Source organism: Homalodisca vitripennis, chromosome 6 (assembly GCF_021130785.1).
Source record: "Homalodisca vitripennis isolate AUS2020 chromosome 6, UT_GWSS_2.1, whole genome shotgun sequence".
In the NCBI taxonomy this organism is placed as follows: Eukaryota; Metazoa; Arthropoda; class Insecta; order Hemiptera; family Cicadellidae; genus Homalodisca; species Homalodisca vitripennis.
The window spans coordinates 132,798,214-132,819,336 of record NC_060212.1 but is presented as its reverse complement, the minus strand read 5'-3'; the positions used below and the strand labels follow the sequence as shown (position 1 = coordinate 132,819,336).

Genomic DNA, 21,123 nt, shown 5'->3' with positions numbered 1-21,123 from the left:
CTTCTTTCTTTTTGTTTGTAATTTTACTGCCATTGGAAAACGCATAAACACGTTTAATTGATTGTTTTTTTTTTTTTTTTTTTTTTTTTTTTTTTTTTTTTTTTTTTTTTTTATTTTTTTTTAGATAATTTCACTTAGATAATTTGAACCTGCATTATTCCTAGCTCAGATCCAAAGTCGACGTCGTAAACCACGCAACCGTCGGTATACCTAATATTACTTGTTAATTATTCTCTATTAAAAACTTTTACTGAACGCCTCAGCATATTGAAGGCCTAACATTACTGCTAATGACAACGCTACACACTAAAAAAGTACAATTATAAAGTTAAAGAAACGTATTTTACGTAAATATATATGTTTATGTAAGCAAGAGATGATTCAAAAGTACTTACAACCACAATCAATTGAAAAGTAATATGGTACCTGATCCTATAGAGGCGAGTTACTAATTAAAATTTTCTTCAAGTTCGCTTGGTGAATAGACCTGCTGAGACTAAATAAAGCATTCAATCGTGACATAGATGTATGTCAAGAGACCGAGGTGACGTCATATTCCCTGTCGCTGCCGTCATGTCTAATATTAAACACATTAATATTTAAATGCCCCACCGGAACTCTGTTGATGAGTCCCTCACGTAGGAGGAAGTGATTTAAAGGTTCAGGTGAGGAGGGGGTCGGGGGGATAGTTTCCACCGGGTCAATGTCACTGCTACACCCACCACCCGACGATATTAACGACTCTCAATAGTGCAACCACGGCGTGGAACTGTCTATGGAGCAACTAAGCAGTTTATATAAAGTTATTAAAAAAAGAGCTCTAGTGTTTTCCAAATAAGGAAATGTTGTAATAGCAATAAGATGTTCTAACATCATATTAATGTGTTTAATATTAGACATGACGGCAGCGACAGGGAATATGACGTCACCTCGGTCTCTTGACATACATCTATGTCACTTTATCTACTGACATTTCCTGGAAACCCTGTATGCAACACAAATTGTTCCCAATAAAACAATTGTGGTTTTCCGCAAAACAATAAGCTACTCAATATTCATAATCAGATGAATAATATATATTATTTCGTCATTAAATTTTAATATTTTCGTATAAAATAAACGTATCTTGCCTTAGAGTAAACGAATTTCATAGATAAAACCCGATAGTAAGTGAACCTGTCAGGGTTTATCGTGTAAATACCCACCCGATTTTAAAGACATGTTCTTCAGCTATTAACTGGAATAACCCATCGCCCAACTTCTCTAAAGGTTGGATTTCCTCCATTAGCTGTATATTAACGGATCCATCCTTAGAACACCTATACGTGTAACATAGACTTGTTTCAATGTTTAAGTAATTTTACCAACATGATCAGACCATCCGATTTTATAAGTTGAATGGACATTCAGTCACTACTTTTTAGTTTATCAATCAGTATTGGAAGGAGGACAGGAGAAATCAACAATTAGAAGAAATAACGTAATTGCGCCCGCTCGGTCAAACCGGTAAGTTACCAGGCAACATAACGCATGCCGGGAATGCGTGACCGCGACTTTGCCACTTTACGGCAACTCTCTCCGTTAATTACAATTTCTTCTATCGGACATTAAAGTGTCACAACCTCCAGCAGTCATTCTTTCTCCAGTCGAATATCCGTGTTAACAGGACAAATTTTACATAACGGTACGTTCCCCGTTCTCCGTTGTCCAAACGAGTTTTGGAGGCTTCCAACCGAGTTGTAAATAGTCTGTAATAATGTTATAATTACAGAACGAGAGCCGCGTTTAATTGTAGGGATTAGTAATTCAAATAGATCTCCTTAACTTGTACTTGGAGACAGGTAATAATGATACGTCCGTGTATCCCAACATAGACGTATGGTTATTATCTTTAAGTTGGGTAGTAATAAAAAGGCTACAACTACTTGTAATAACAATATTGTGCAATAAGTATCTTCAATGTACCTAATCTTTTTCCCAAATTGACATCCTATTGACGGGTTTGCAAATTTACTCACATCATTACGTACGTGATTTTATATCATTACATACGAGTATAATAGCAACACATATACAATAATGACATGGGTTGGCACTTTCCACAAAAGGTTGTTTAATTGCTTTGGGTTAAAAGGTTGTTTGTTTCGGTGAAGTTATGTTACCGTGAATGCATTGTTTTTGTTAGTTTAAGCCAAACAAACAATATCTTGATATATATTTGAAATTAAATCTAAATCGAATAGGAGAAGTTAATCTAGAACGGCATTGCATCTTTATGACCATTAGTTTTCACTAACTGCCCAATTCATTAGTGTTAATGATTTATCTCTAATACTTGAGTCATTTGAATCAATGCATTATAGAATTAATTATTTTAAAACATTTAATTACAACTAATTACAACAAAGAATATAAAATCCATTTGATTATGTATTGTTTAGGATTTAAAATTGAATTCAGAGCCAGGTGAAACAACGCGTTTTGTATGGAGCCACAGGAAGTGTTACGATAATTTTATGTATGCAATTTAAATGCAAATTTATTCTATTTAAATAGTATTTAACTTTGTGCATATGTTCAAGCATTGATAAAGTTTAGTAACCTGGTTGACATTTGGAAGGGGTAAATTACATGTGAATATTTTAAGCCGAACGAGGTGAAATAATTAAATTATTCGTAATGGGACAGTAAGCCCATTAGTGTAAAATAAGCTCTTCAAAGGCTGTTAACACAATGTGTAAGCACAGTACTGGAATTAATTGTAAAATTAACCACTGAGATGAATTAAATAGTAGCGTTGAAGGAGAATTTTCGCTGACAAAATATTTTTTCGAAAAATTTCAACGAGAAAAGGCCAACGACTTTTTGACTGTAGGCAATAAGAGGAAAGTGGGTCTAAGATAGAAGTAGATTTCTGAGGTCGGGGACCTTGGTAATGTTGAGGGTGCGCTATCGTGTGTTGTCCAGCTGGGAATGTGTATCAATTAGTGGCAGAACCGGCTCTATTCCAACAAGGCAGCGCCACTGTGGAAGGTCTAGCCTACCCACAGTGTGAATGGAAGTACACAATAACAGGTTCTCAGTCGATTCCAGCAAAACATAGTCTGTGGGAAGAGATTTCGAGATGCAGTCGTGAATGGACTGCAAGAACGACTATTGAGACCGCCATAATCTCCAATCCAAAGCTGTGTACGATCCAATAACATTATTTTTTTCACATAGCCCCCATTGGACACTGATATGAGAAAGATAATATTTAGCATTTTATTACATTTTTGTATGGTATTTTTTCATCATATATTTTATTAATTATAGTGACAACATTGACGACACTGGTCGTAGGTTACTGACAGAGAGGATAAAAATAAAGTAATCAAACGATCGACAGAAAACCTTACAAAGAACATTAAAGCATTTCCTCCGAAGTTGTTGGCGTTTCAGGAAGAATGAAAACAACTTTATCATCAAAGTCCTTCTTCGTCGGTTAAGAACTGACCCATGTAGTTGTGCATTATCACCTGATCATCCTTAAATAAGAGCCTTTCGGAAACATCGGTATGTGATAATTCTTATTCTTTACTCGTATTTTAATGAACATATACCAGCTACGTACAATGTTAAGGCTTTTTAATTGAATAACCACTTGTAAATTGCTGGAACATTTTTATATTTTTTGTTTAGTTGTTCGAACAGATGTAATCGATATTAACGTTACATCGATATTCTTACTCGACTGGATGAAAATGATTGAGAGTACAACCAAGTTAATATTTGGATTTTCCCGATCGCCATAAGGTATTTGAACACCTTTACGATATATTCCACAACATGTTGTCTTGCCACTGTTGAATGGCTACCATTTGGAATAAATCTAAAATTTCACACAACACAAACTACAGTACTCTCGTATTCAGCTAGAGAATGAATAAAAAATTGTGTAACACAGCATTTTGTAATACTATATAATGGGACCAATTTAGCTCTCTTTAAAACTGCAGCATAACTTAAGTAACTAGTACAATCATACACTAAAATGGTATAGAATTGATTATCCGTTCACTCTTCTCGCTGTATCTTAAATCAGGAGGATAAAAACAGTAACATTTTCATGTACGAATTATCGTAGACAAAACGTCAGGAGGTAATATGTCTCTTATAGTTTACACAGGAATAAATATTTGTACTATGTGGATGAATGGACTGAAAATATTAAAAGACACAAAAAGAAATGACCTGAACCAAAAGCTATGAGCCACGGAGCGAAATGATGTTGACAGTGGCTGACAGCAAAAAGGGGTGTAGGGGGATGGTGATGAACCCATTCTAAGACAAAGGTCACCCTCTCCTCCAACCACTACACAAGAATAGTACACAATATATAGCAAAAGGTGCCTTTAATTGTTTTTTTCCTTGCCCCGTGAAAACTTTTTAAATTCTTCTTATTTGTATATAATTGGTCTCAATAGTAACGCATAGCGATTATGTCTATAATGTGTAAATTAGCAAATAATGCAATTAAAACAGCAGAGAAAATATATAAATACGCTGATAAAACTTTGAAACAACAACTATATTAATAATAGGTAATAAGTCTAGCTCACTTGGACCCTTATTTTAAGCACTGTAAAGTCGACTACATGAAAATTACAGACTTGTTTGTTATGAGTACCTGAAATTAGAATAAATATTAATTCGCTTATTTCTAAAATGTGTGATAAACGTACAATGATCTAGCGTTAAAAAATATTTTTCTGGACATGGCCCAATCATATACAATTCTTAATAATATATATTAACAAACCCAAAAGTCTATGATTGCGTTATACTTTATGGAAACCTTAAAGATTACAGAGAACATTTGAAGGTAAGCTTTGCAGTTATTATTAAAAGTTGTTTTGTGAATTTACAATTGTATAACTCGTATTCAAGAGCCAGCCTCCAAATATATACATGTTGCATTTTCCAAAGTTGAATGTATAATATAAAATAGCTGAATATTGACGTAGACCATAATACCAAACTACGAATATTCTAAGATGTGCATACGAATATAAGAAGGCTAAGTGTAATGGGCGAGTAACCTTCTGCCCGAGAAGCTGTCTGCTACTCAGCTTGTGTCAGTCTTCATTCCTGGCTAAAGTTTAAAACTGCAATTTCCGGTACTAAACTATATTTATTCACCATGCAAAGGCTTGTTTAAGTTGGTTCATCAGATGGATTAATTCAACAAGTGTAATAAATTTATCCCATTATAGTAAACAAAATACATTTTAAAATGGAAACTTAAATAATTATTTTTATGTTGGTACTTGATTACAATGATGTAACAACATTCACTTATCATCACAGTTTTAAACATAAAGCATGTAGGCTACTATGATTGTAAAGAGGGCAACTTTAAGTCTTAATATTTCAATCTATCACCAACTAAACAGTTGATTAACGACACAACGAGACACAAGAGGGGACTGATTACTCGTTGACTCAATCAGGAAGACGAAACGAGTCTCGTTGACAACTGCTCGGTGTCTACACGATCACACGGGTTCTAGTGTAAAGTCGAGGACAGCTAGTCGACAAGTGTTTGTTTGCGATAACGGCATCACTGGAATTTCTGTCCCTAATGGAAGCTCTCCAGCGTGTAGACTTGTCCATTGGAGTGACAAATCAATCCATGTATTCCTTGCTCTTTGTAATGAAGAACACTGTGAATAATTATGTCTATTTTATTATCAACTATATATATATATATTTGATATAACTCGTAATTTTCAGCTTTTTTTGTTATAACATAAATTTGTATAAGTAACTATACCCCAATTGCCAATTATATTCATACAAATCATATAATTTTATCATCCAAATCGATGTTAAATTGTACAAAAGCTCTAAACCGCCCTTCTACGATTCATTTGACTCATAAAGTACGTAACATAATACGTATTAAGGCACAGTTTCTTCATAAGTGATCCCTTTTCCATGTTTATTAACGGCATTGGTAACCTCATATTAACAAAATCCGTCAACGCGTAAGCGAGCACGAACACTAAAGATACTCTTACACAAACTAGGAGTGCAAAACATATCACAGCTGAGAGTTACCAGTTGTTTGTTGCTCATAGCTTGAGCGAGCGTATCTTGTTAAAATAAGTACCATTGGAATTGTTATACAAATTTTAAAATAGTTGGTATCTTGTAAAATTGTACTAACTTATGTAAAACAGCTGATGCCTATGGAAAAACAAAATGTTTGTGTGCTCCCTGCTTTTGCAAGTGTACCTTTAAAGTGAACTTGTTCGCTTATACATTGACGGCTTTCGTTTAAACAAGTACCGTTGGAATTGTAATGAAATTAGTCAAATAGTTGGTACCTGGTAAATGTTTATAACCATACGGTTTTTTATTATTTGTCTTTAAATATTTTTTAATAGACGCCATTTTTTAAAATTAAAGTAAATAAGACTATTATCTTCTTTTATTTTCCTCTTGTTTATTCAAACCTATGTGCCAAACAAATTTTGTTTCCTTAACTTATATAGCTCTTGAAATATTTTGTTTGTGATACAAATTGGCGCCAGCGGCTAAACGACATATTTTTTACCTGTATTTATAGGAAATGTTTTGCTTGAAGAACAATGAAGTATACTATCCACACACAGAAGTTGGTGACAGTCTTTTGTGAACACCTTGTATAAATAAACTTAAATTTTTCATGTAAGCATTCATGAATTGAAACATTTATCTTTAACAGAGGATACTTTGTAATTTACCTTATCAGTGTTTGAAAGAAGGAAACCCATTTTCAAACATAGTAGTAAGTATTATGAAATTTTGACTTTATAACGTTTACATCTTTTATTGAACCGATGTTAAACTGGATAAAATGTAGACTCCACACAAATAGAATTCGGGCAAGCGTTCTGTAACTTTAAATAAAAAAATTTCTGACGATTAGTAAAATAAACGGCTGGCTGATTTTAGGTTACGCAAAACATTTATTTCCTGTAAAAAACAGCTTTTATTGGTATATTATGATAATTTTTTTAGTTAAAGAGCTGTTTTTTCCCACTGTCCAATAACATTACGAGTACATAAAAGATTATATGTTACAAATTTGCTCGTGTAACATCATAAGTGATAGTGAGATGCGAGATTAATTATTTATAAGTTTATAAAGTGATTTCACCTAAGCACCTCTCGCGGTGAACAGCGCAGGACAAGGCCCGTTTGAGTGACCGGCAGCCGCTAATGAAAGTGGTCGCACGGGCGCGGGGCGTACGCGATCTTTCAATCGGAGGCTGTAAATATTGACCGAGGTTAATGGGGAAAGGCTGGGGACCTCAGCCGGGCTCTAGCTCGGTCACGCTCGACGCACTGCCTTCTAAACATTTGTCTAAAAAAACGTGTATTTTGTCCTCGTGGGGCAGAGAACAAACAAAGTACACGGCCACCCACAGTCTAGTGCGCTCGACGAGTCTCGTTCCATCTGTGAACTTTAGTCCAGGCAGAATGTTTTAAGTATTTTTAGGGAGTTACTTCTACGATAATAGCATTTCAATTAATTTACAACAAAAGCTTAAGGAGTCCAAAACAGTTTTCAAAGTTTTATTGACCTAGCGAGAATCGAACCCACGACCTTTCGGTTAAATAGCCGTAGCCATACTCGTACTCTCTAGAATCCTAAGAGTAGAGGAGGTTTGTAGTGGATATTCTACGTAAGTAGGAGTCCCACACTACAGGCTGGCCACCTGTGTGCGTAAAAGCATTTTCCTGCCTCTCCCTCAAAAAAAAAAAAAGAAAACTGGTGGAGTTCAGACCAGTTTCTAAAAGTCAATTTTGAAGGTGTGAAATGAGCATAAAAGGTATCCTGCAAACTTGTTATATCGCTAAAGATACACGTTTCTTGTTATTATCATGTATTCTCATAAACTAAACTGCCCTATTTAGAAACATAGACTATAGTACAATATATAATTAAATGGTCACTGGTTGCATAATGTTTCCATTATTGGAGTGAGTTTTTTTTGTACCACGCCTAAAAAGGTCTAAAATAAATTAAATATATTTATAGATAATTTATACTTTAATCAACAAAATGTTTTAATACATTTTATAAAAAAAGTCTATAAATATTCGTCTTTTTTTGTTAAGCAATATATTTTAGATGAAACCTGAATATGAATATGCAAACCTTCTCACATATACATAATAATATTTATTTCTTTAGCAGTTACTGCACTGATAGTCAAATAAAAGCAACAAGCCTATTATAATACTTCATGAAATCCCTCTCCAAAAAACAAACCATTTTACAAAACAAAACAATCAAAATAAAGAGCAAGAAGAAGATAAATAAGCTCAAGTTTATTCAGTGGAAGTAATTTAATTAGTTTATGACGTCATCGAAACAAAACAGGTTAAGCATTTCAAGATTAAATAAAACTTCTACTTATACCTCATAACATAATGGTAATACACACCAATGAGGAAAATAACAATAATAAGAATTAGCGTTAGCAATAATTTGTAAAATAAAGAATTTAAGAAATTGCAGGGTATTAAAATAATCCTCCCTTATTACAGAAAACTTTTGGGCCCAATACGGATTTATATATTCAATATATAGTCAATTGAAGTATTGAATGATTAATAATGTCGAGTCTTAGTGAATCTTGCCGTTCGAGAGCCTGGAAATATTTCCTTTTTATCTGTCTGCCTGTCTATACGATATCTTGACAATAAAATGACCAAAAGACATGAAACTTTGCATGAAATTTCATTTAAATATAGGCAACATTGTATTTGGTGATTATACATGTCAAGCCTAGGGATTTGGCTAAGCGTTAGTGAATATTTTTACATCGGGCTTATGGGTAACCACCATGGCAACGGAAATATCACAGAATAAATAAATGTTTAAACAAGCTGAGTACAATCATATGACAAGTTAACGTAAAACATGGTCAATTTAAAAGACCTAGACATTTAGTTTATGAAATCTTGTATGCATCCTCAGTGAAGCCTGTCAAGTGATACTTGTTGTGCTACTTTGTAATTAGGAGGAACGATGGAAAATTCATATCTTAATGATTATATTTCGTAGATTGGACCAAACATTTTTGTATACTACAAACAAAACAAAACCTACTTAGGAAGTTTTTATTTCATGACATACAAATAAGCTAGATTACCTGGTTACGAAGACAATTAATTTAATTAAACAATGTGATGGAGGCGATTGACACATACCAACATTTGACACACATCCACTTCTAATTATGTCGAGGCAATTGAAATGTACGCCATCTGCCAGTTTTTGAACGAAATATTTCTATGCTAATCGGAGCTAGATTTCAAGCATTAAAGTATAAAAAGAACATGGTACAGACAATAAAATATTAAGTAACGTAATGATTTAGGATATTTACAAAGTATTAATAATTATTTCATTATGACCACAAAAATAGTTTTGTTATAGCCTGCCGTACAATCAGACAGATCCCAGGCTGTATGTTATTATTTTAGTCTTATTATAGAGTAGTCCTCGGAATATAACACTGAAATGATTAACAAATTATGAATTTTAGTTTATGAAGTTTAGTTTCTTTCCGGACATAACAGTAGTTTTTATGCAGTATTCTGGTAATTTTGAGCTGAAATTTACTTTGCTGGATTTAAGAGATAGAATTTAATGAGAAGACAAGATAAAGGTATTTTGCTAATAAAGAATTACATTACTTTTAGGGTTGCCTTGTAAAAATATAATTTGAAAAAATACAACGGAATTATGACGATAACTAATATTCTGCCTTTACAATTTAAATTAGAAAAAAACTTGTTACAATTATTTATGAATACATACGTAAAATAAATATAATACAAAAAGAGCAATTTAAATTATGTTAAATTATTGATTTAATACCGTGAGTTAAGTTTCTTACTCGGCATATTGTACATAACAACCCAATAACTACGTGATTGGCATCAGTGAATTATAACCTCGTTTTCTTTTTTGACAGATTTACTAGAGCATTGTGCAATAAACAAAGACTTGATTCAGTAGCGCAGTTCCAATTAGCCATAAACCGATGAGAAGTTATTTTCATCCATTAATTGTAGACGCATATAGCGTTGCAGGCGAGTTAACCACGGCGCCCGTGTATGCAATATGGCTACACGCAAAAACATGGAATGTGCTCGTTCGTTAAATAACTATGAAGGGAGGGGAGGATAAATAAATATCGCTAGACTCCATATAGTAGCAGTGAGTACGATAATTGTTTTTCCATTCCAGATAATCAATTGTACACAAATTGTATATCAGAAACCTCGAGTGTACGAGACGTGTTATTACGGTGAGTAAATAATTCTAACTCTGCTCCGGATGTGTAGAATTTAGCTTCTACGGTATCTGGACAGAGGGGTGCAGCTAATTTAAGAAGCCCGCTTCTGTCCAGTTGCAGCCGACCAGTGCTGCCAACAATGGCCCCGACAGCTGCACGGACTCCGGTGAGTTGGCTATCCTGACAGATCCTGGTATCCCAACCCAACAGAGGTTCGGCTATTTAGCATACAGCTGGCTATCGGATACACGGATAGTCACGGGATACGTCAGCAGGCATTGTGTTACTCCTGCTTGTGACATGAGAAACCGTTGGATTGATCTTTCATCTATTGTCACATAAGCCCCAATTGCTGACCTGCTGCTGATCTGTCTGTATTTTTTTGTACTTTAACAGTTTGAATAAATTGTTTTTTTTTTAATATTTAATAGGTGAATTAAATTTTTTGATAAAATAGTATATAAGAATGTTCGTGTAACTGGGAGTACAAGAAGCTTTGAGAAACTGAGAGCTTAAGAATGTTCGTGTAACTGGGAGTACAAGAAGCTTTGTTTAATTCTAAATGCAGGAAGCTTTGTGTAATTGGGAGCGCAAGAATGTTTGTGTTACTGAGAGTGCAAGAAGTTTTGTCTAACTAACTCGGGATGCAGGAAGTTTTGTGTAACTGGGAGCGCAAAAATGTTCGTGTAACTGTGAGTGCAAGATGCTTTGTTTAAGTCGGGATGCAGGAAGCTTTGTTCACTGGGAGCGCAAGAATGTTCGTGTCACTGTGAGTGCAAGATGCTTTGTTAAACTCGGGATGCAGGAAATTTTGTTCACTGGGAGCTCAAGAATGTTCGTGTAACTGGGAGTACAAGAAGCTTTGTTTAACTCGGGATGCAGGAAGCTTTGTGTAATTGGGAGCGCAAGAATGTTTGTGTTACTGAGAGTGCAAGAAGTTTTGTTTAACTCGGGATGCAGGAAGCTTTGTGTAATTGGGAGCGCAAGAATGTTCGTGTTACTGAGAGTGCAAGAAGCTTTGTTTAATTCGTGATGCAGGAAGCTTTGTGTAACTGGGAGCGCAAGAATGTTCGTGTGCCTGGGAGTGCAAGAAGCGGTGACTTCTACAGGACGGAGGGCTGTCACTCCAAGCTGACTGACTGGCTAGTTATAGCGACACACTGAGATAAAGGTTGAATGGGGCCACGGGACGGGCTTTCTTCAAGCGCCGCGCCGACACACCTGCCTAGAGGTTTTGTCCGCCAGCTTCACACTACTCGAGTTCTTGTAGCACAACTTGATAATTTGACAAGTTCCATCATGCCTATCAGAGAATCTGAGTAAAATAATGGACTTTGAAAGGTTAATATCAGTAGACACGGAATCCATTCATTTCATGTGTATTTTTTAAAATTTGTATGTGTATTAGAAATCCTTTTGATCTGCCCGTAAGTCTTGCAATATAGTGCAATCTCAAAATATATATTTTGAAGGCTCCAGTGAGAGTACTTTCATACATAGCTTATATGGAATGAGCTGAAGTGTAATGCAGGCAACTAACTACATGTTAGTCAAACATCTTAGAAGACTAGTTAAATACGGAGAGCTTTTAAAATACGGAATACATTTAATACATCTTGTAAATAACTACGGTACTATTATGTGTAAGTGAATATTCAAACCATTCCAAGGAAGATATTCCGAGACATGTGGAAATCTGGTTAAGAGTTATTGATGAAGGCAATCCAGAACAGAGACGACTAAGATCAAACACAGGGTTCTTGGTTGGGGAACCATGATCGCAACCCTCTTCAGAGGTCTCTTGAATAATATCGGAAAGACGGAAATTTCTTTCAATTAATATATCATAAAATTCAAAATACCTTGAGCAGAAGATGAAGGGGGGCACTGACGACAGGTCGGGACTTCTTCTTCTTCTTGGAGCCGCTGGCGCACTTCCCCAGCCACGGCATGATGATGCACCTCCAAATCCCGTGGTTAGTTGAGTCGTCTGCACACTGACGTCCTCGGAGGCACAGTCACTGTCACATGTCACTCGCGGCTCCTGTCACCTACCGGGATGATAGGGTTGTAGGGTGAGGCTTGCCCAAGAGGAGAAAACGACAGGCCAGCTAAGTTTTCTTTGCTTTGATATGTTCTTAGACTTTTCTTTCGCACAAGCATTTTTTCTTACGTTTTCATAGTGGATCACGTAATTTTACATTAAGCTGTATTGTCCAATGTCCATTTAAGAGGATAACTACTTATAAGTGATTTAAACTTTAACGTTTACGGTACTTTTGGTAATTAAATGGGCTTTTGAACTTTTTATGCGAATACGTGCCGTTATGATTTGTATACTTAGGTATAGATAGATATAGCCTAGAAATGTGCGGCTACCAATAAGCAATCTCCGAACAATCTCCACAAAGTGTGGATGAATATCATATTTATAGATTCTGTGAGATATTGAAATTTAATACTGTATTTGACAAAATTTAATTACAAAAATCAAATAGTGCCTAAATGTATTTAATCAAAATAGCCTATTCAATTTCCACAATAATTGAACAGATTCAGTACGGTACCTGTTACTTTTTTTAATAGTCTTTCTATTTTAGAGGAACAGCATTGGAATGTGGCTAAAAGAGAGCGGGTCGAAGGCGAAGGTCATTACTGCCAAGGCCGCTGTCGGTTTATAACCCTTAATCTGTACTGGCTGCCATCGCCTGCGCCTGGTTCACGGAAACGCAGATGTTTCGACTCCCAAACCAGCCAGACTGAGTTTCTTTGTCGGCTTACAACGATTTCGTTTTACTGGATTAGTTTTTAATCAACCAATTATCCTTGTCGCTTATTTCACACTGATTAATGCTAGGAAAGTAACATTTAGAAGAAAAGTTTCAAGTTGTTCTTAGTTCGAGAGTTTGTTTGAACGTTATCGTTGGTTTATTTAATAGCAAATTAATTGTGTGAGAATACGTGAACAACTATCAAACGTAACCTTCTTAATCACTAAATTTTAGGAGGTTTTGACCAGATTGCCATATATATGGTTTGAGCAAAATCTACAAAGACTACACTCCAATTTCCATTTAAAAACTAAACATTAAACTGTTGCGATTAAATACGTGTCGTTCCTTTCCATCCTTAGAAATCCAAACATGTCATAGAACGACTTCTACGAATTGTAGTTTACCACTATTACAAGTGGTTGAACAAAACAAAATAATGTTTCCGGTGTGTACTTTTAGTACTTTTATTTCATCGAGGTAAAGAGAGTAGAGTTAAGCTCTGGAAAATGTAATATGGCTCAAAAAGTACATAGTTCATTTGCAACAGTAACGAAAACAGTGCTCATTATCAAGTAAATGTAATAAAATTGTAGATATTACCTATTAAATTTCAAAATTCGTGCATTGACAAAAGAAAACAGTATTAAAAAATATTGCTATTAGAGCAGATTATTAAGACATACTCGACACAGCTGATTTACTTCAGAGCAAAGTAGCATTTTTTTTTTAATTTTTAAAGAAATTTACTATCATATAGTAATTAAATGCTGTTCAGAATGGGAAATGGCTTTAATATTCGTATTACAAATTTGAAACGACTACTTATTAAAATACATAAAATGGCTCAGAAGCTAAGTCACTCTTAAAAGGAAATTTGTGCTGAATACACGTAACACGATCTTGAAAACTTCCTAATCCCGATTTACTGTTAAACTGTCTCCACAGCTCCCCAGGCACGGAGCAAACTCTCATTATCCAATCGAGTATACACAGCTGTCGTCTACGATCTTCCCACTTTGCCAAACAATCAATCAACGCTGTTTTGCGAAGTTTGGCCAGTTTGCGGCAGAGTTATAAACTTGGCAAAGTTGTAACTTGAGCAAAACCCGGGGTAATGTGATTAAAGGAGAATGGATGGCGACGGCGCACCCTAATTGGAGCAAGGTGGAGGTGCGGACGCCAGGAGTTATCGCCGATGTTTGCGCGAGCGAACGTAAATTACCGCGTTATTAAGTTGTCAGCTCACTTTTGTCCTGTGTGTTCACGCGATCGGGGAATGTGGTCCGTCAAGATCGCCGAAATTAACGAACGTTTTTCTCGTTACAAATTACTTAATTTCGAACGGTTAAGACGAATTAAGTACTGTAGTTATTTCTTTTCTTTACATTTGGGAGGCCATACATGGGGTAGATATTTAAAATTCTTAAGATTACAAGTAGGCTCAGGATATGGTAGTAGTACGAGATATTTCCTACCTCACTTTGTTTAGCGTCTATCTAAATCTAATTATATATATACTTCCCACATGTAAAAAAGCATAATGTATTTACTTTCCAACTAAAATTAATGCTATTTTTTTATTTTTTCAACCGATTCAAATTCTGTATTTTTTATTTTTTGTTAAATTTGCGGTAGGTAAATGGTTATTTTTGCAATTTTATTTTAGTATTCCAAATTCTTTAGATAATTTTGGAAACTTGTTAATGCCACTATTCAATGAAAAGTGATAATATTTATTAAGGCTTTCGTTGTTGTCTCTTTAATTAGCTTAACATCAGAACATATTTTAGTACCTAAATTATGGTATCGAAGTATCTATTTCATTCCAAGAGAATTGCTTTCGCTGTGGATCATCTAACAATTTACGAATATTACTCTTCTGCAAAATGTGGCTCTTATGTGTTCCTCTGGAATGCGTTTTCCAAGATATGAACACATTTTGTCTGGTTTCCTCCAAAAATAGTGCTGGGTTAGTTGACCTTACAATCCAGAAGCTAAAAGTATCCACATAGCTCTGGAAAAATATGAAAGGTATGGAAGTTATTTTAATTGTGACCTCCAGAGAGATGGAATAATTTACTACAAGTCTCGGTATAAACACTCCTCAGTACCTCCAGGTCTGGACTGTCCGACGTCCCATTAAACAGGTCACCAGCGCGGTCACTGCGCTCATATTTGAATTTTAAATGACTAAGACTAAATCTGACTATGACATAAAAACACTCCTTGCCGCCAATTGACAGACAGGCCCTTCCCGACCGGTTCTGTAGAACTTGCACTTCTGTGTCGCCCGCGGCCGTTGCCACATTAGTCTGCCGTACCCTCCTCACGTAACCTGTTCGGTTCGCGGTCAGAGATAATTTCGTTAATAGGATTCGATAATTGAACCTTGTTTATTCCCTTCAATTTTGTCTACAGGTTTCTCGAGAGGCTCCGAAAATGGAAATTGGTATAGGAAACTATCTATGATAGGTTCGCATTCATCTCTGTTGATAGAAATCGATTAAAATAATCGATCATTAAACGGCATCGTGTTGCGATTTTTAACCAGTACTGAACATTTGAATTTTCATGCACATTGTTTATCTATTCATTACACTTGTGATAGCAAATTGACTCTTGAATCTCAATTTCAAATATTAAACACTTTTTACACTGTGTTATGTTTGATTGTATTACTGATTAGAATTATATCCTAAAGAATGTTATGTAAAATGAAGTGGTTTTAAATATTTTCCTATGGCTTTTCTTCGTAATCATGAACAAGTATTTTAATCAGGTCTGTATAAACCTAGCTTATTAAAACATCTATAAATTAGACCGATAAGTGTTGTTTTAATGGAGAGAAAGAAAACAAAATTAACAACCATCCACAGGATTTGGAGTACCAGAATAACCGGTGAGTGTTTGGTTAGTGGCCGAGATAAGGACGTCAATATTATGATACTGGCCACCGTCGACAGTTTCCAGAGACGTAACGAGGCCTGACACTAATCAGCTGTTAGGACTGCGTCCAATCCGACCTCTGGTGACACATTAGCTGCAGCCACCAGTTGTTTTGTGACAGCCCAGCTGATTTGATATGTCAGGGACCGTTGCTAAATGTGATAAAGGATCTCTATGACGTAATCAACCGTTCATCGCATCGAACACCACTACAGACCAACAACGCCAAAGCGTTGAAATTCTAAAATTATTTCAAGTACCTACCGAAAAACCTTTCATTGAGCAAGTTGAATTCATAAAATTCTTTTTCTTTACTTAAAAAGTATAAAATTTTTTGATGGATATGAAATATCGCCAGCGGTATTTATAAATATCTAATATATCGATATAACGGAGGTTGACAATGTCATTTTTACTTAATCGATTATTAAACCCATCAAGAATTCCCGTTTAAGGAGTGGTTTTGTGTGAGCTAACTGAATATCGGATATTAGTACGCGCTCAGCAAAATACCCACATTGTCCTCGATATAAACTGTTACCAAACCCTGCACAACAGAATAATCACGTTTTGATTACTTCTAATATCACATATTCGCCAATGATAGCAAAACCATGTCATGTGATGCGATCTAATTTGAATGTATGGAAAATCAAATACAATTACGGTACTCCACCGAATGGTGTATAATGTATATTCTACAACTCTGATGTAAAATATTATTTTATAATGGGTATTATGGATAGTTCTTAGAAACACTTACCTTTTAAATTACTATTCTGAAAGCTTTAATCATTCAATCATGAGCTATCTTTATTCAAATTATATTACTTGAAAGATAATGTCTAGGTCTATAGAGATATTTCTATTCGGTTTCTGTCATAAATCAGGAGAAAATCTGGTAATTCCAAACGTAAACGAATGATTAAGTCATTGAGAATCGTATTTAAAAAGGTTCGTATTAAAAAGAGAATCGTATTAAAAAACGATCCTACACTGAAAGGATCGTTACTTCCGTGTTTTGACGATCCTTCTTCCCGTTACTAAGCGATTGTCACTACAGTATAAACACGTTTCCGTCGAAAACACACGTTTCGTAAGATTGTCCATAGAACCCATTATAAAAACCAGACGGACATCCCGTATATTATGTAATGTTTACTCTGTGCTCTAAGACATAATGTTTATATTTGGATCCGATCTAATTTACGAGTATGTTGATAATTTCATATTTTGTACTTACAACGTGAATTAATCGTGAATTTTCCTATCACGTTTCCAAAAGTTTCGGTTTTTTAATGGACACTTATATCAGTATGGAACACAATCTAGGCCTGCATAAATACACACAAAATTAAAACATAATAATAAATTAAAAACCGCTTTGGCAGGTCGTTAAATTTCCAAATAAAATTAAAAGTATAATGGTACAACTTACTTCACCGATTGCATTATCAAAGAAAAATTGATGCGTTACGTCCACACCTATTAGGGTTCAAAAACTGTCAAGGCTCTGATACAAAAGTACATTTGTAATTAGTAACATAACTTGAAGAACGAAATGTAACAACTTCCAAGTGCTAATAAAAAAGGATACAATACTTCAATGTACTAAAAGTTGGAATAGAAGAACATGGACTCCAATTTATTTCTTAATATCTACACCAGCAACTCTTTCACCAACAATATTAACTCGTAGTAAACAGAGTTGATGAATGAAGATAGTTTCAGTCAACGGCACTAAGTTTCGCAATTTCACTTGAAATGTAAAAGTTGAACTAGGTCAAACATATTCATCAGAGATATTTCTTTCTTTATTCCCAACTACTCTTTCATACCAAAAGTCTTTAAGAACTTTCCTTTGAATAAAGGGAGTAATTTTAGGTTTAAGTATCCTTGCTAGTTGTTTAATAATGCAGTTATTTAAATGGAAAAAATGTATAATGTCCTTTTTAAACGTGACGATAAGTTCTTATTTTACTAACGCATCATTGTGGTGATAAACCAATGCGAGAAAACTTTAATGAAGGGAGACATTTTTAAATTGGTCGTTTTGTAAAATCAACACCAGGGTCAGGTATTGTATTGTTTCTATTCCCTAAGAGGCAGATCGAGTAGGTTGGAAAAAAGTTTTAGTACGACTTTGGAACTTGTTGACCCACATTAATTTTAGTGTCGGATAAGTAAAGTTATAAAAGTCAAACTAGTTTTCCAGCTAGTACAATTGTACAGGGCTTATGGAACGAACGTAACGTTGTTATATAATAACACATTAAACATTATTTTAGAAGTTTACATTACATGTTTTAATGAATTTCCATACACAAGGACTTTGCTACACCCTAGTAGAATAAGTAAAAACCCTAAGAAGATAAACATAAATATCGTAGATTCTAGAACTCGATGAGTGGTTTTTAAAAGTGTACGAGTTCGCGTGAGAGTGCAAAAACTTAACAAACTGTGGTTTGCCTTCAAATTTTGAACACCCCAAAATGTTTAATTATCTTTTACTAAGGTCAGCAATCCACCAAATCTAACTAAACTTCATTGGGAGGTCTTTTATTTCACTAAAATGTCAATTACGGGTAACCTTTTATTAATCGAGCAATGGTTTACTAGTACTTTAACAAATACTTAAGTTTGTTTTTTGTGTTAAATAATTCTCTTAAATATTGAAAGCCAAATTTAAAAGATAAAAAGTATCATGTGGGATTTGTTCTGTGATCTTGACGTATAACAAAAACAAAACATGACAGTACTGGAGATAAATAACGGTCTTAGGCATTAAATACACGCTCCTATTCAACATTTCCTGACCATGGGCAAGAGTTAAAAGGATATTATTGGTCTAATTATGTGTAGTAGTCCCACTTTCAAATTAAATCTATTGTCCACCGTTCTAATGTTTGCCCCCTCCAACATTTTTTCTTAGGCGAAATTACTCTATTTGTGGCACAAAAAGCCACGTCGTGTTAAAACTAGCCTATTTAAGAGTGTGCTCCAATTAAATCAATACTTATGTCGTGAGATATGCTAAACGTTTAACATATCATAAAACATAGTTAGGTTGTTTTACGTAATTGTAATATCTCAATTTTAAATGTTTCTCTAAAAGTATGGATTCTAAAGCGAGACATAAATCATGTCATGACATACGAGATGACATATGAACAGCAGCTACCCGCTAGCGAGATAAAAGGAACGACATAGATACGAGACGGGGAATTTGAACAGCTACCCGCAAGTAAGACAGAAAGTACGATACGACATACGATATATGAACAGCTACACGCTAGTGAGACAGAAGGAACGACATATGACATACGAGACATAGGACATATGAACAGCTACACAATAAACCGTTACCCTATCTAGATCAAAGTAACCAGTCCCGCCACGGCTGTATTACATTACCCACAGCTTTGTTGTCCAACCAACCCTGAAAATCCGCGTCAAGTCATCAATTACGGCTAAACACGTCATAATTGAAGAGGGGATTAAGCAATTATGATATGTATGTAGTTACATAGTAACTTGCGACCCTAGTAGCCGTGGTATACACACATCTCGTTATGTATATGTACTTTTAATATAAAATAGTAACATAAATGTTAACACAAAAAGCAGTGGAAAAAAATTTAAATCTTTATCTTAGGCTGTTTTATAATTTTTAATAGATTTTATAATAATTAGGAAAGGTCAGAATCCTTTCCTTAATTTAATTTTCTTTTTTTATAATAGAAGATGCTATATAATTTACCTATTGCGTAAATTTTAGATAAAACTTTACTTTTTAGTTGTATTTACGTTTGAAAAAAGTTAAGTCAAAAACACGTCTTTTTTAGCCTTTTTTTAAGTGTTTGTTAGAAACTAAACGAGGGAGGTAATAATTACTAAGGTATTAAAAAACTACGTGTTAGTTTACTTCCTGATGTATTTGTTATACATGATTGAAACAAGAAAATATTAACACAATTATTATAACTTTTCAGTATTAATTTATACAAATAGGTTTATATTCGGTATCGTTCATATTTCTGGGAATAGATTAATAAACATACATAGAAAACATACAAAATGTTTTGAAAAACTTTGGGTAAATATTTACTTTAATGTAGCCTATATGTTTCAAAATTTACTTCATACTTGCTTTTCAAACAGATACGCGTTCAAGGAATAATCTGTGAAATAAAATTTATTAATCATTAAAATATTTAAATATCTGAGTAATCAGGTTTATCTTGTGGTCATTTGATAGGTTTGGATATTTTCGCTATTTGTATGTAAGTATAACAGTTGTTATTTTTGATACAATAGGAATTCCGGTTAATTTGTAAGTTGGAACTACTGTAATTAAATCGATAAATATCGAGTTCTTTTGAATTTCAAAAGTTTTTCCAACTATAAATGTACTTGGGTACATAGTATATTTTTACTACATGTGGTATAAACTTCGTTATTTTTATGGAACCAAACCAAATAATAATTTGTTCACAAACCACTTTTTAAAGATTAGTACAAAACAGTTCTAACATTTTTATTGCAGGATATAAACTTACCACAAGTAAACAATTCTATAACGTATTTTTAAACTGTACTTTTGAATAAAATGCAGGTAGAAAACTTAGCTGGCCTGAGAGTTTAATCCATTAGTAACACTGATGTATTTACTTTTTGATATCACTGCACAATCGAAGATACGCGTCGGTCGTCACAGTGGAGTTACCACCAGCCCACAACGCCCTTCACTACTCCACGGGCCGCAGCATACTACTCGCTACTCGCGGCAAGTCTCGGGACAGCCGCGCGGCTCTCGCCCCCTCCCACCCGCAACAATGCCGTGGTGTAGCACGTGGTATAGTCCTCTCTCATCAGCTGTTCATTCACTCCTCGGTGCGGCGACCTTGGCTCTGCTCTGAGCTGTGCTGACTTGCTGACGCCGGTACAGGCAGATTCAAACAATCTCGCCCTATCCCATCCACAATAATACTTAGGTGTAGCACGTGGTGTAGTCCTCTCTCTCATCAGTTGTTCATTCACTCCTCGGTGCGGCGACCTTG

The 21,123-nt window shown here is 34.8% G+C and overlaps 1 protein-coding gene across 5 annotated transcripts in view; it reads right to left on the bottom strand.

The window, feature by feature from the left end:
* Window positions 1–20,872, bottom strand: part of LOC124364927 (tensin-1-like) — a 565,111-nt gene extending 544,239 nt beyond the window's left edge. For 3 of the 5 annotated variants that reach the window (XM_046820745.1, XM_046820750.1, XM_046820752.1), the window contains exons 1-2: window positions 20,735–20,872; window positions 12,206–12,394 (exon numbers count right to left, since the gene is read on the bottom strand). In XM_046820745.1, the coding sequence (XP_046676701.1) occupies window positions 12,206–12,295 (90 nt within the window). In that variant the 5' untranslated portion in view covers window positions 12,296–12,394; window positions 20,735–20,872. Of the gene's footprint in view, window positions 1–12,205; window positions 12,395–20,622 lie in introns of all 5 variants that reach the window. The other 2 variants (XM_046820749.1, XM_046820746.1) reach the window with 2 other exon arrangements.
* Between the last annotated feature and the right edge of the window lie 251 nt (window positions 20,873–21,123).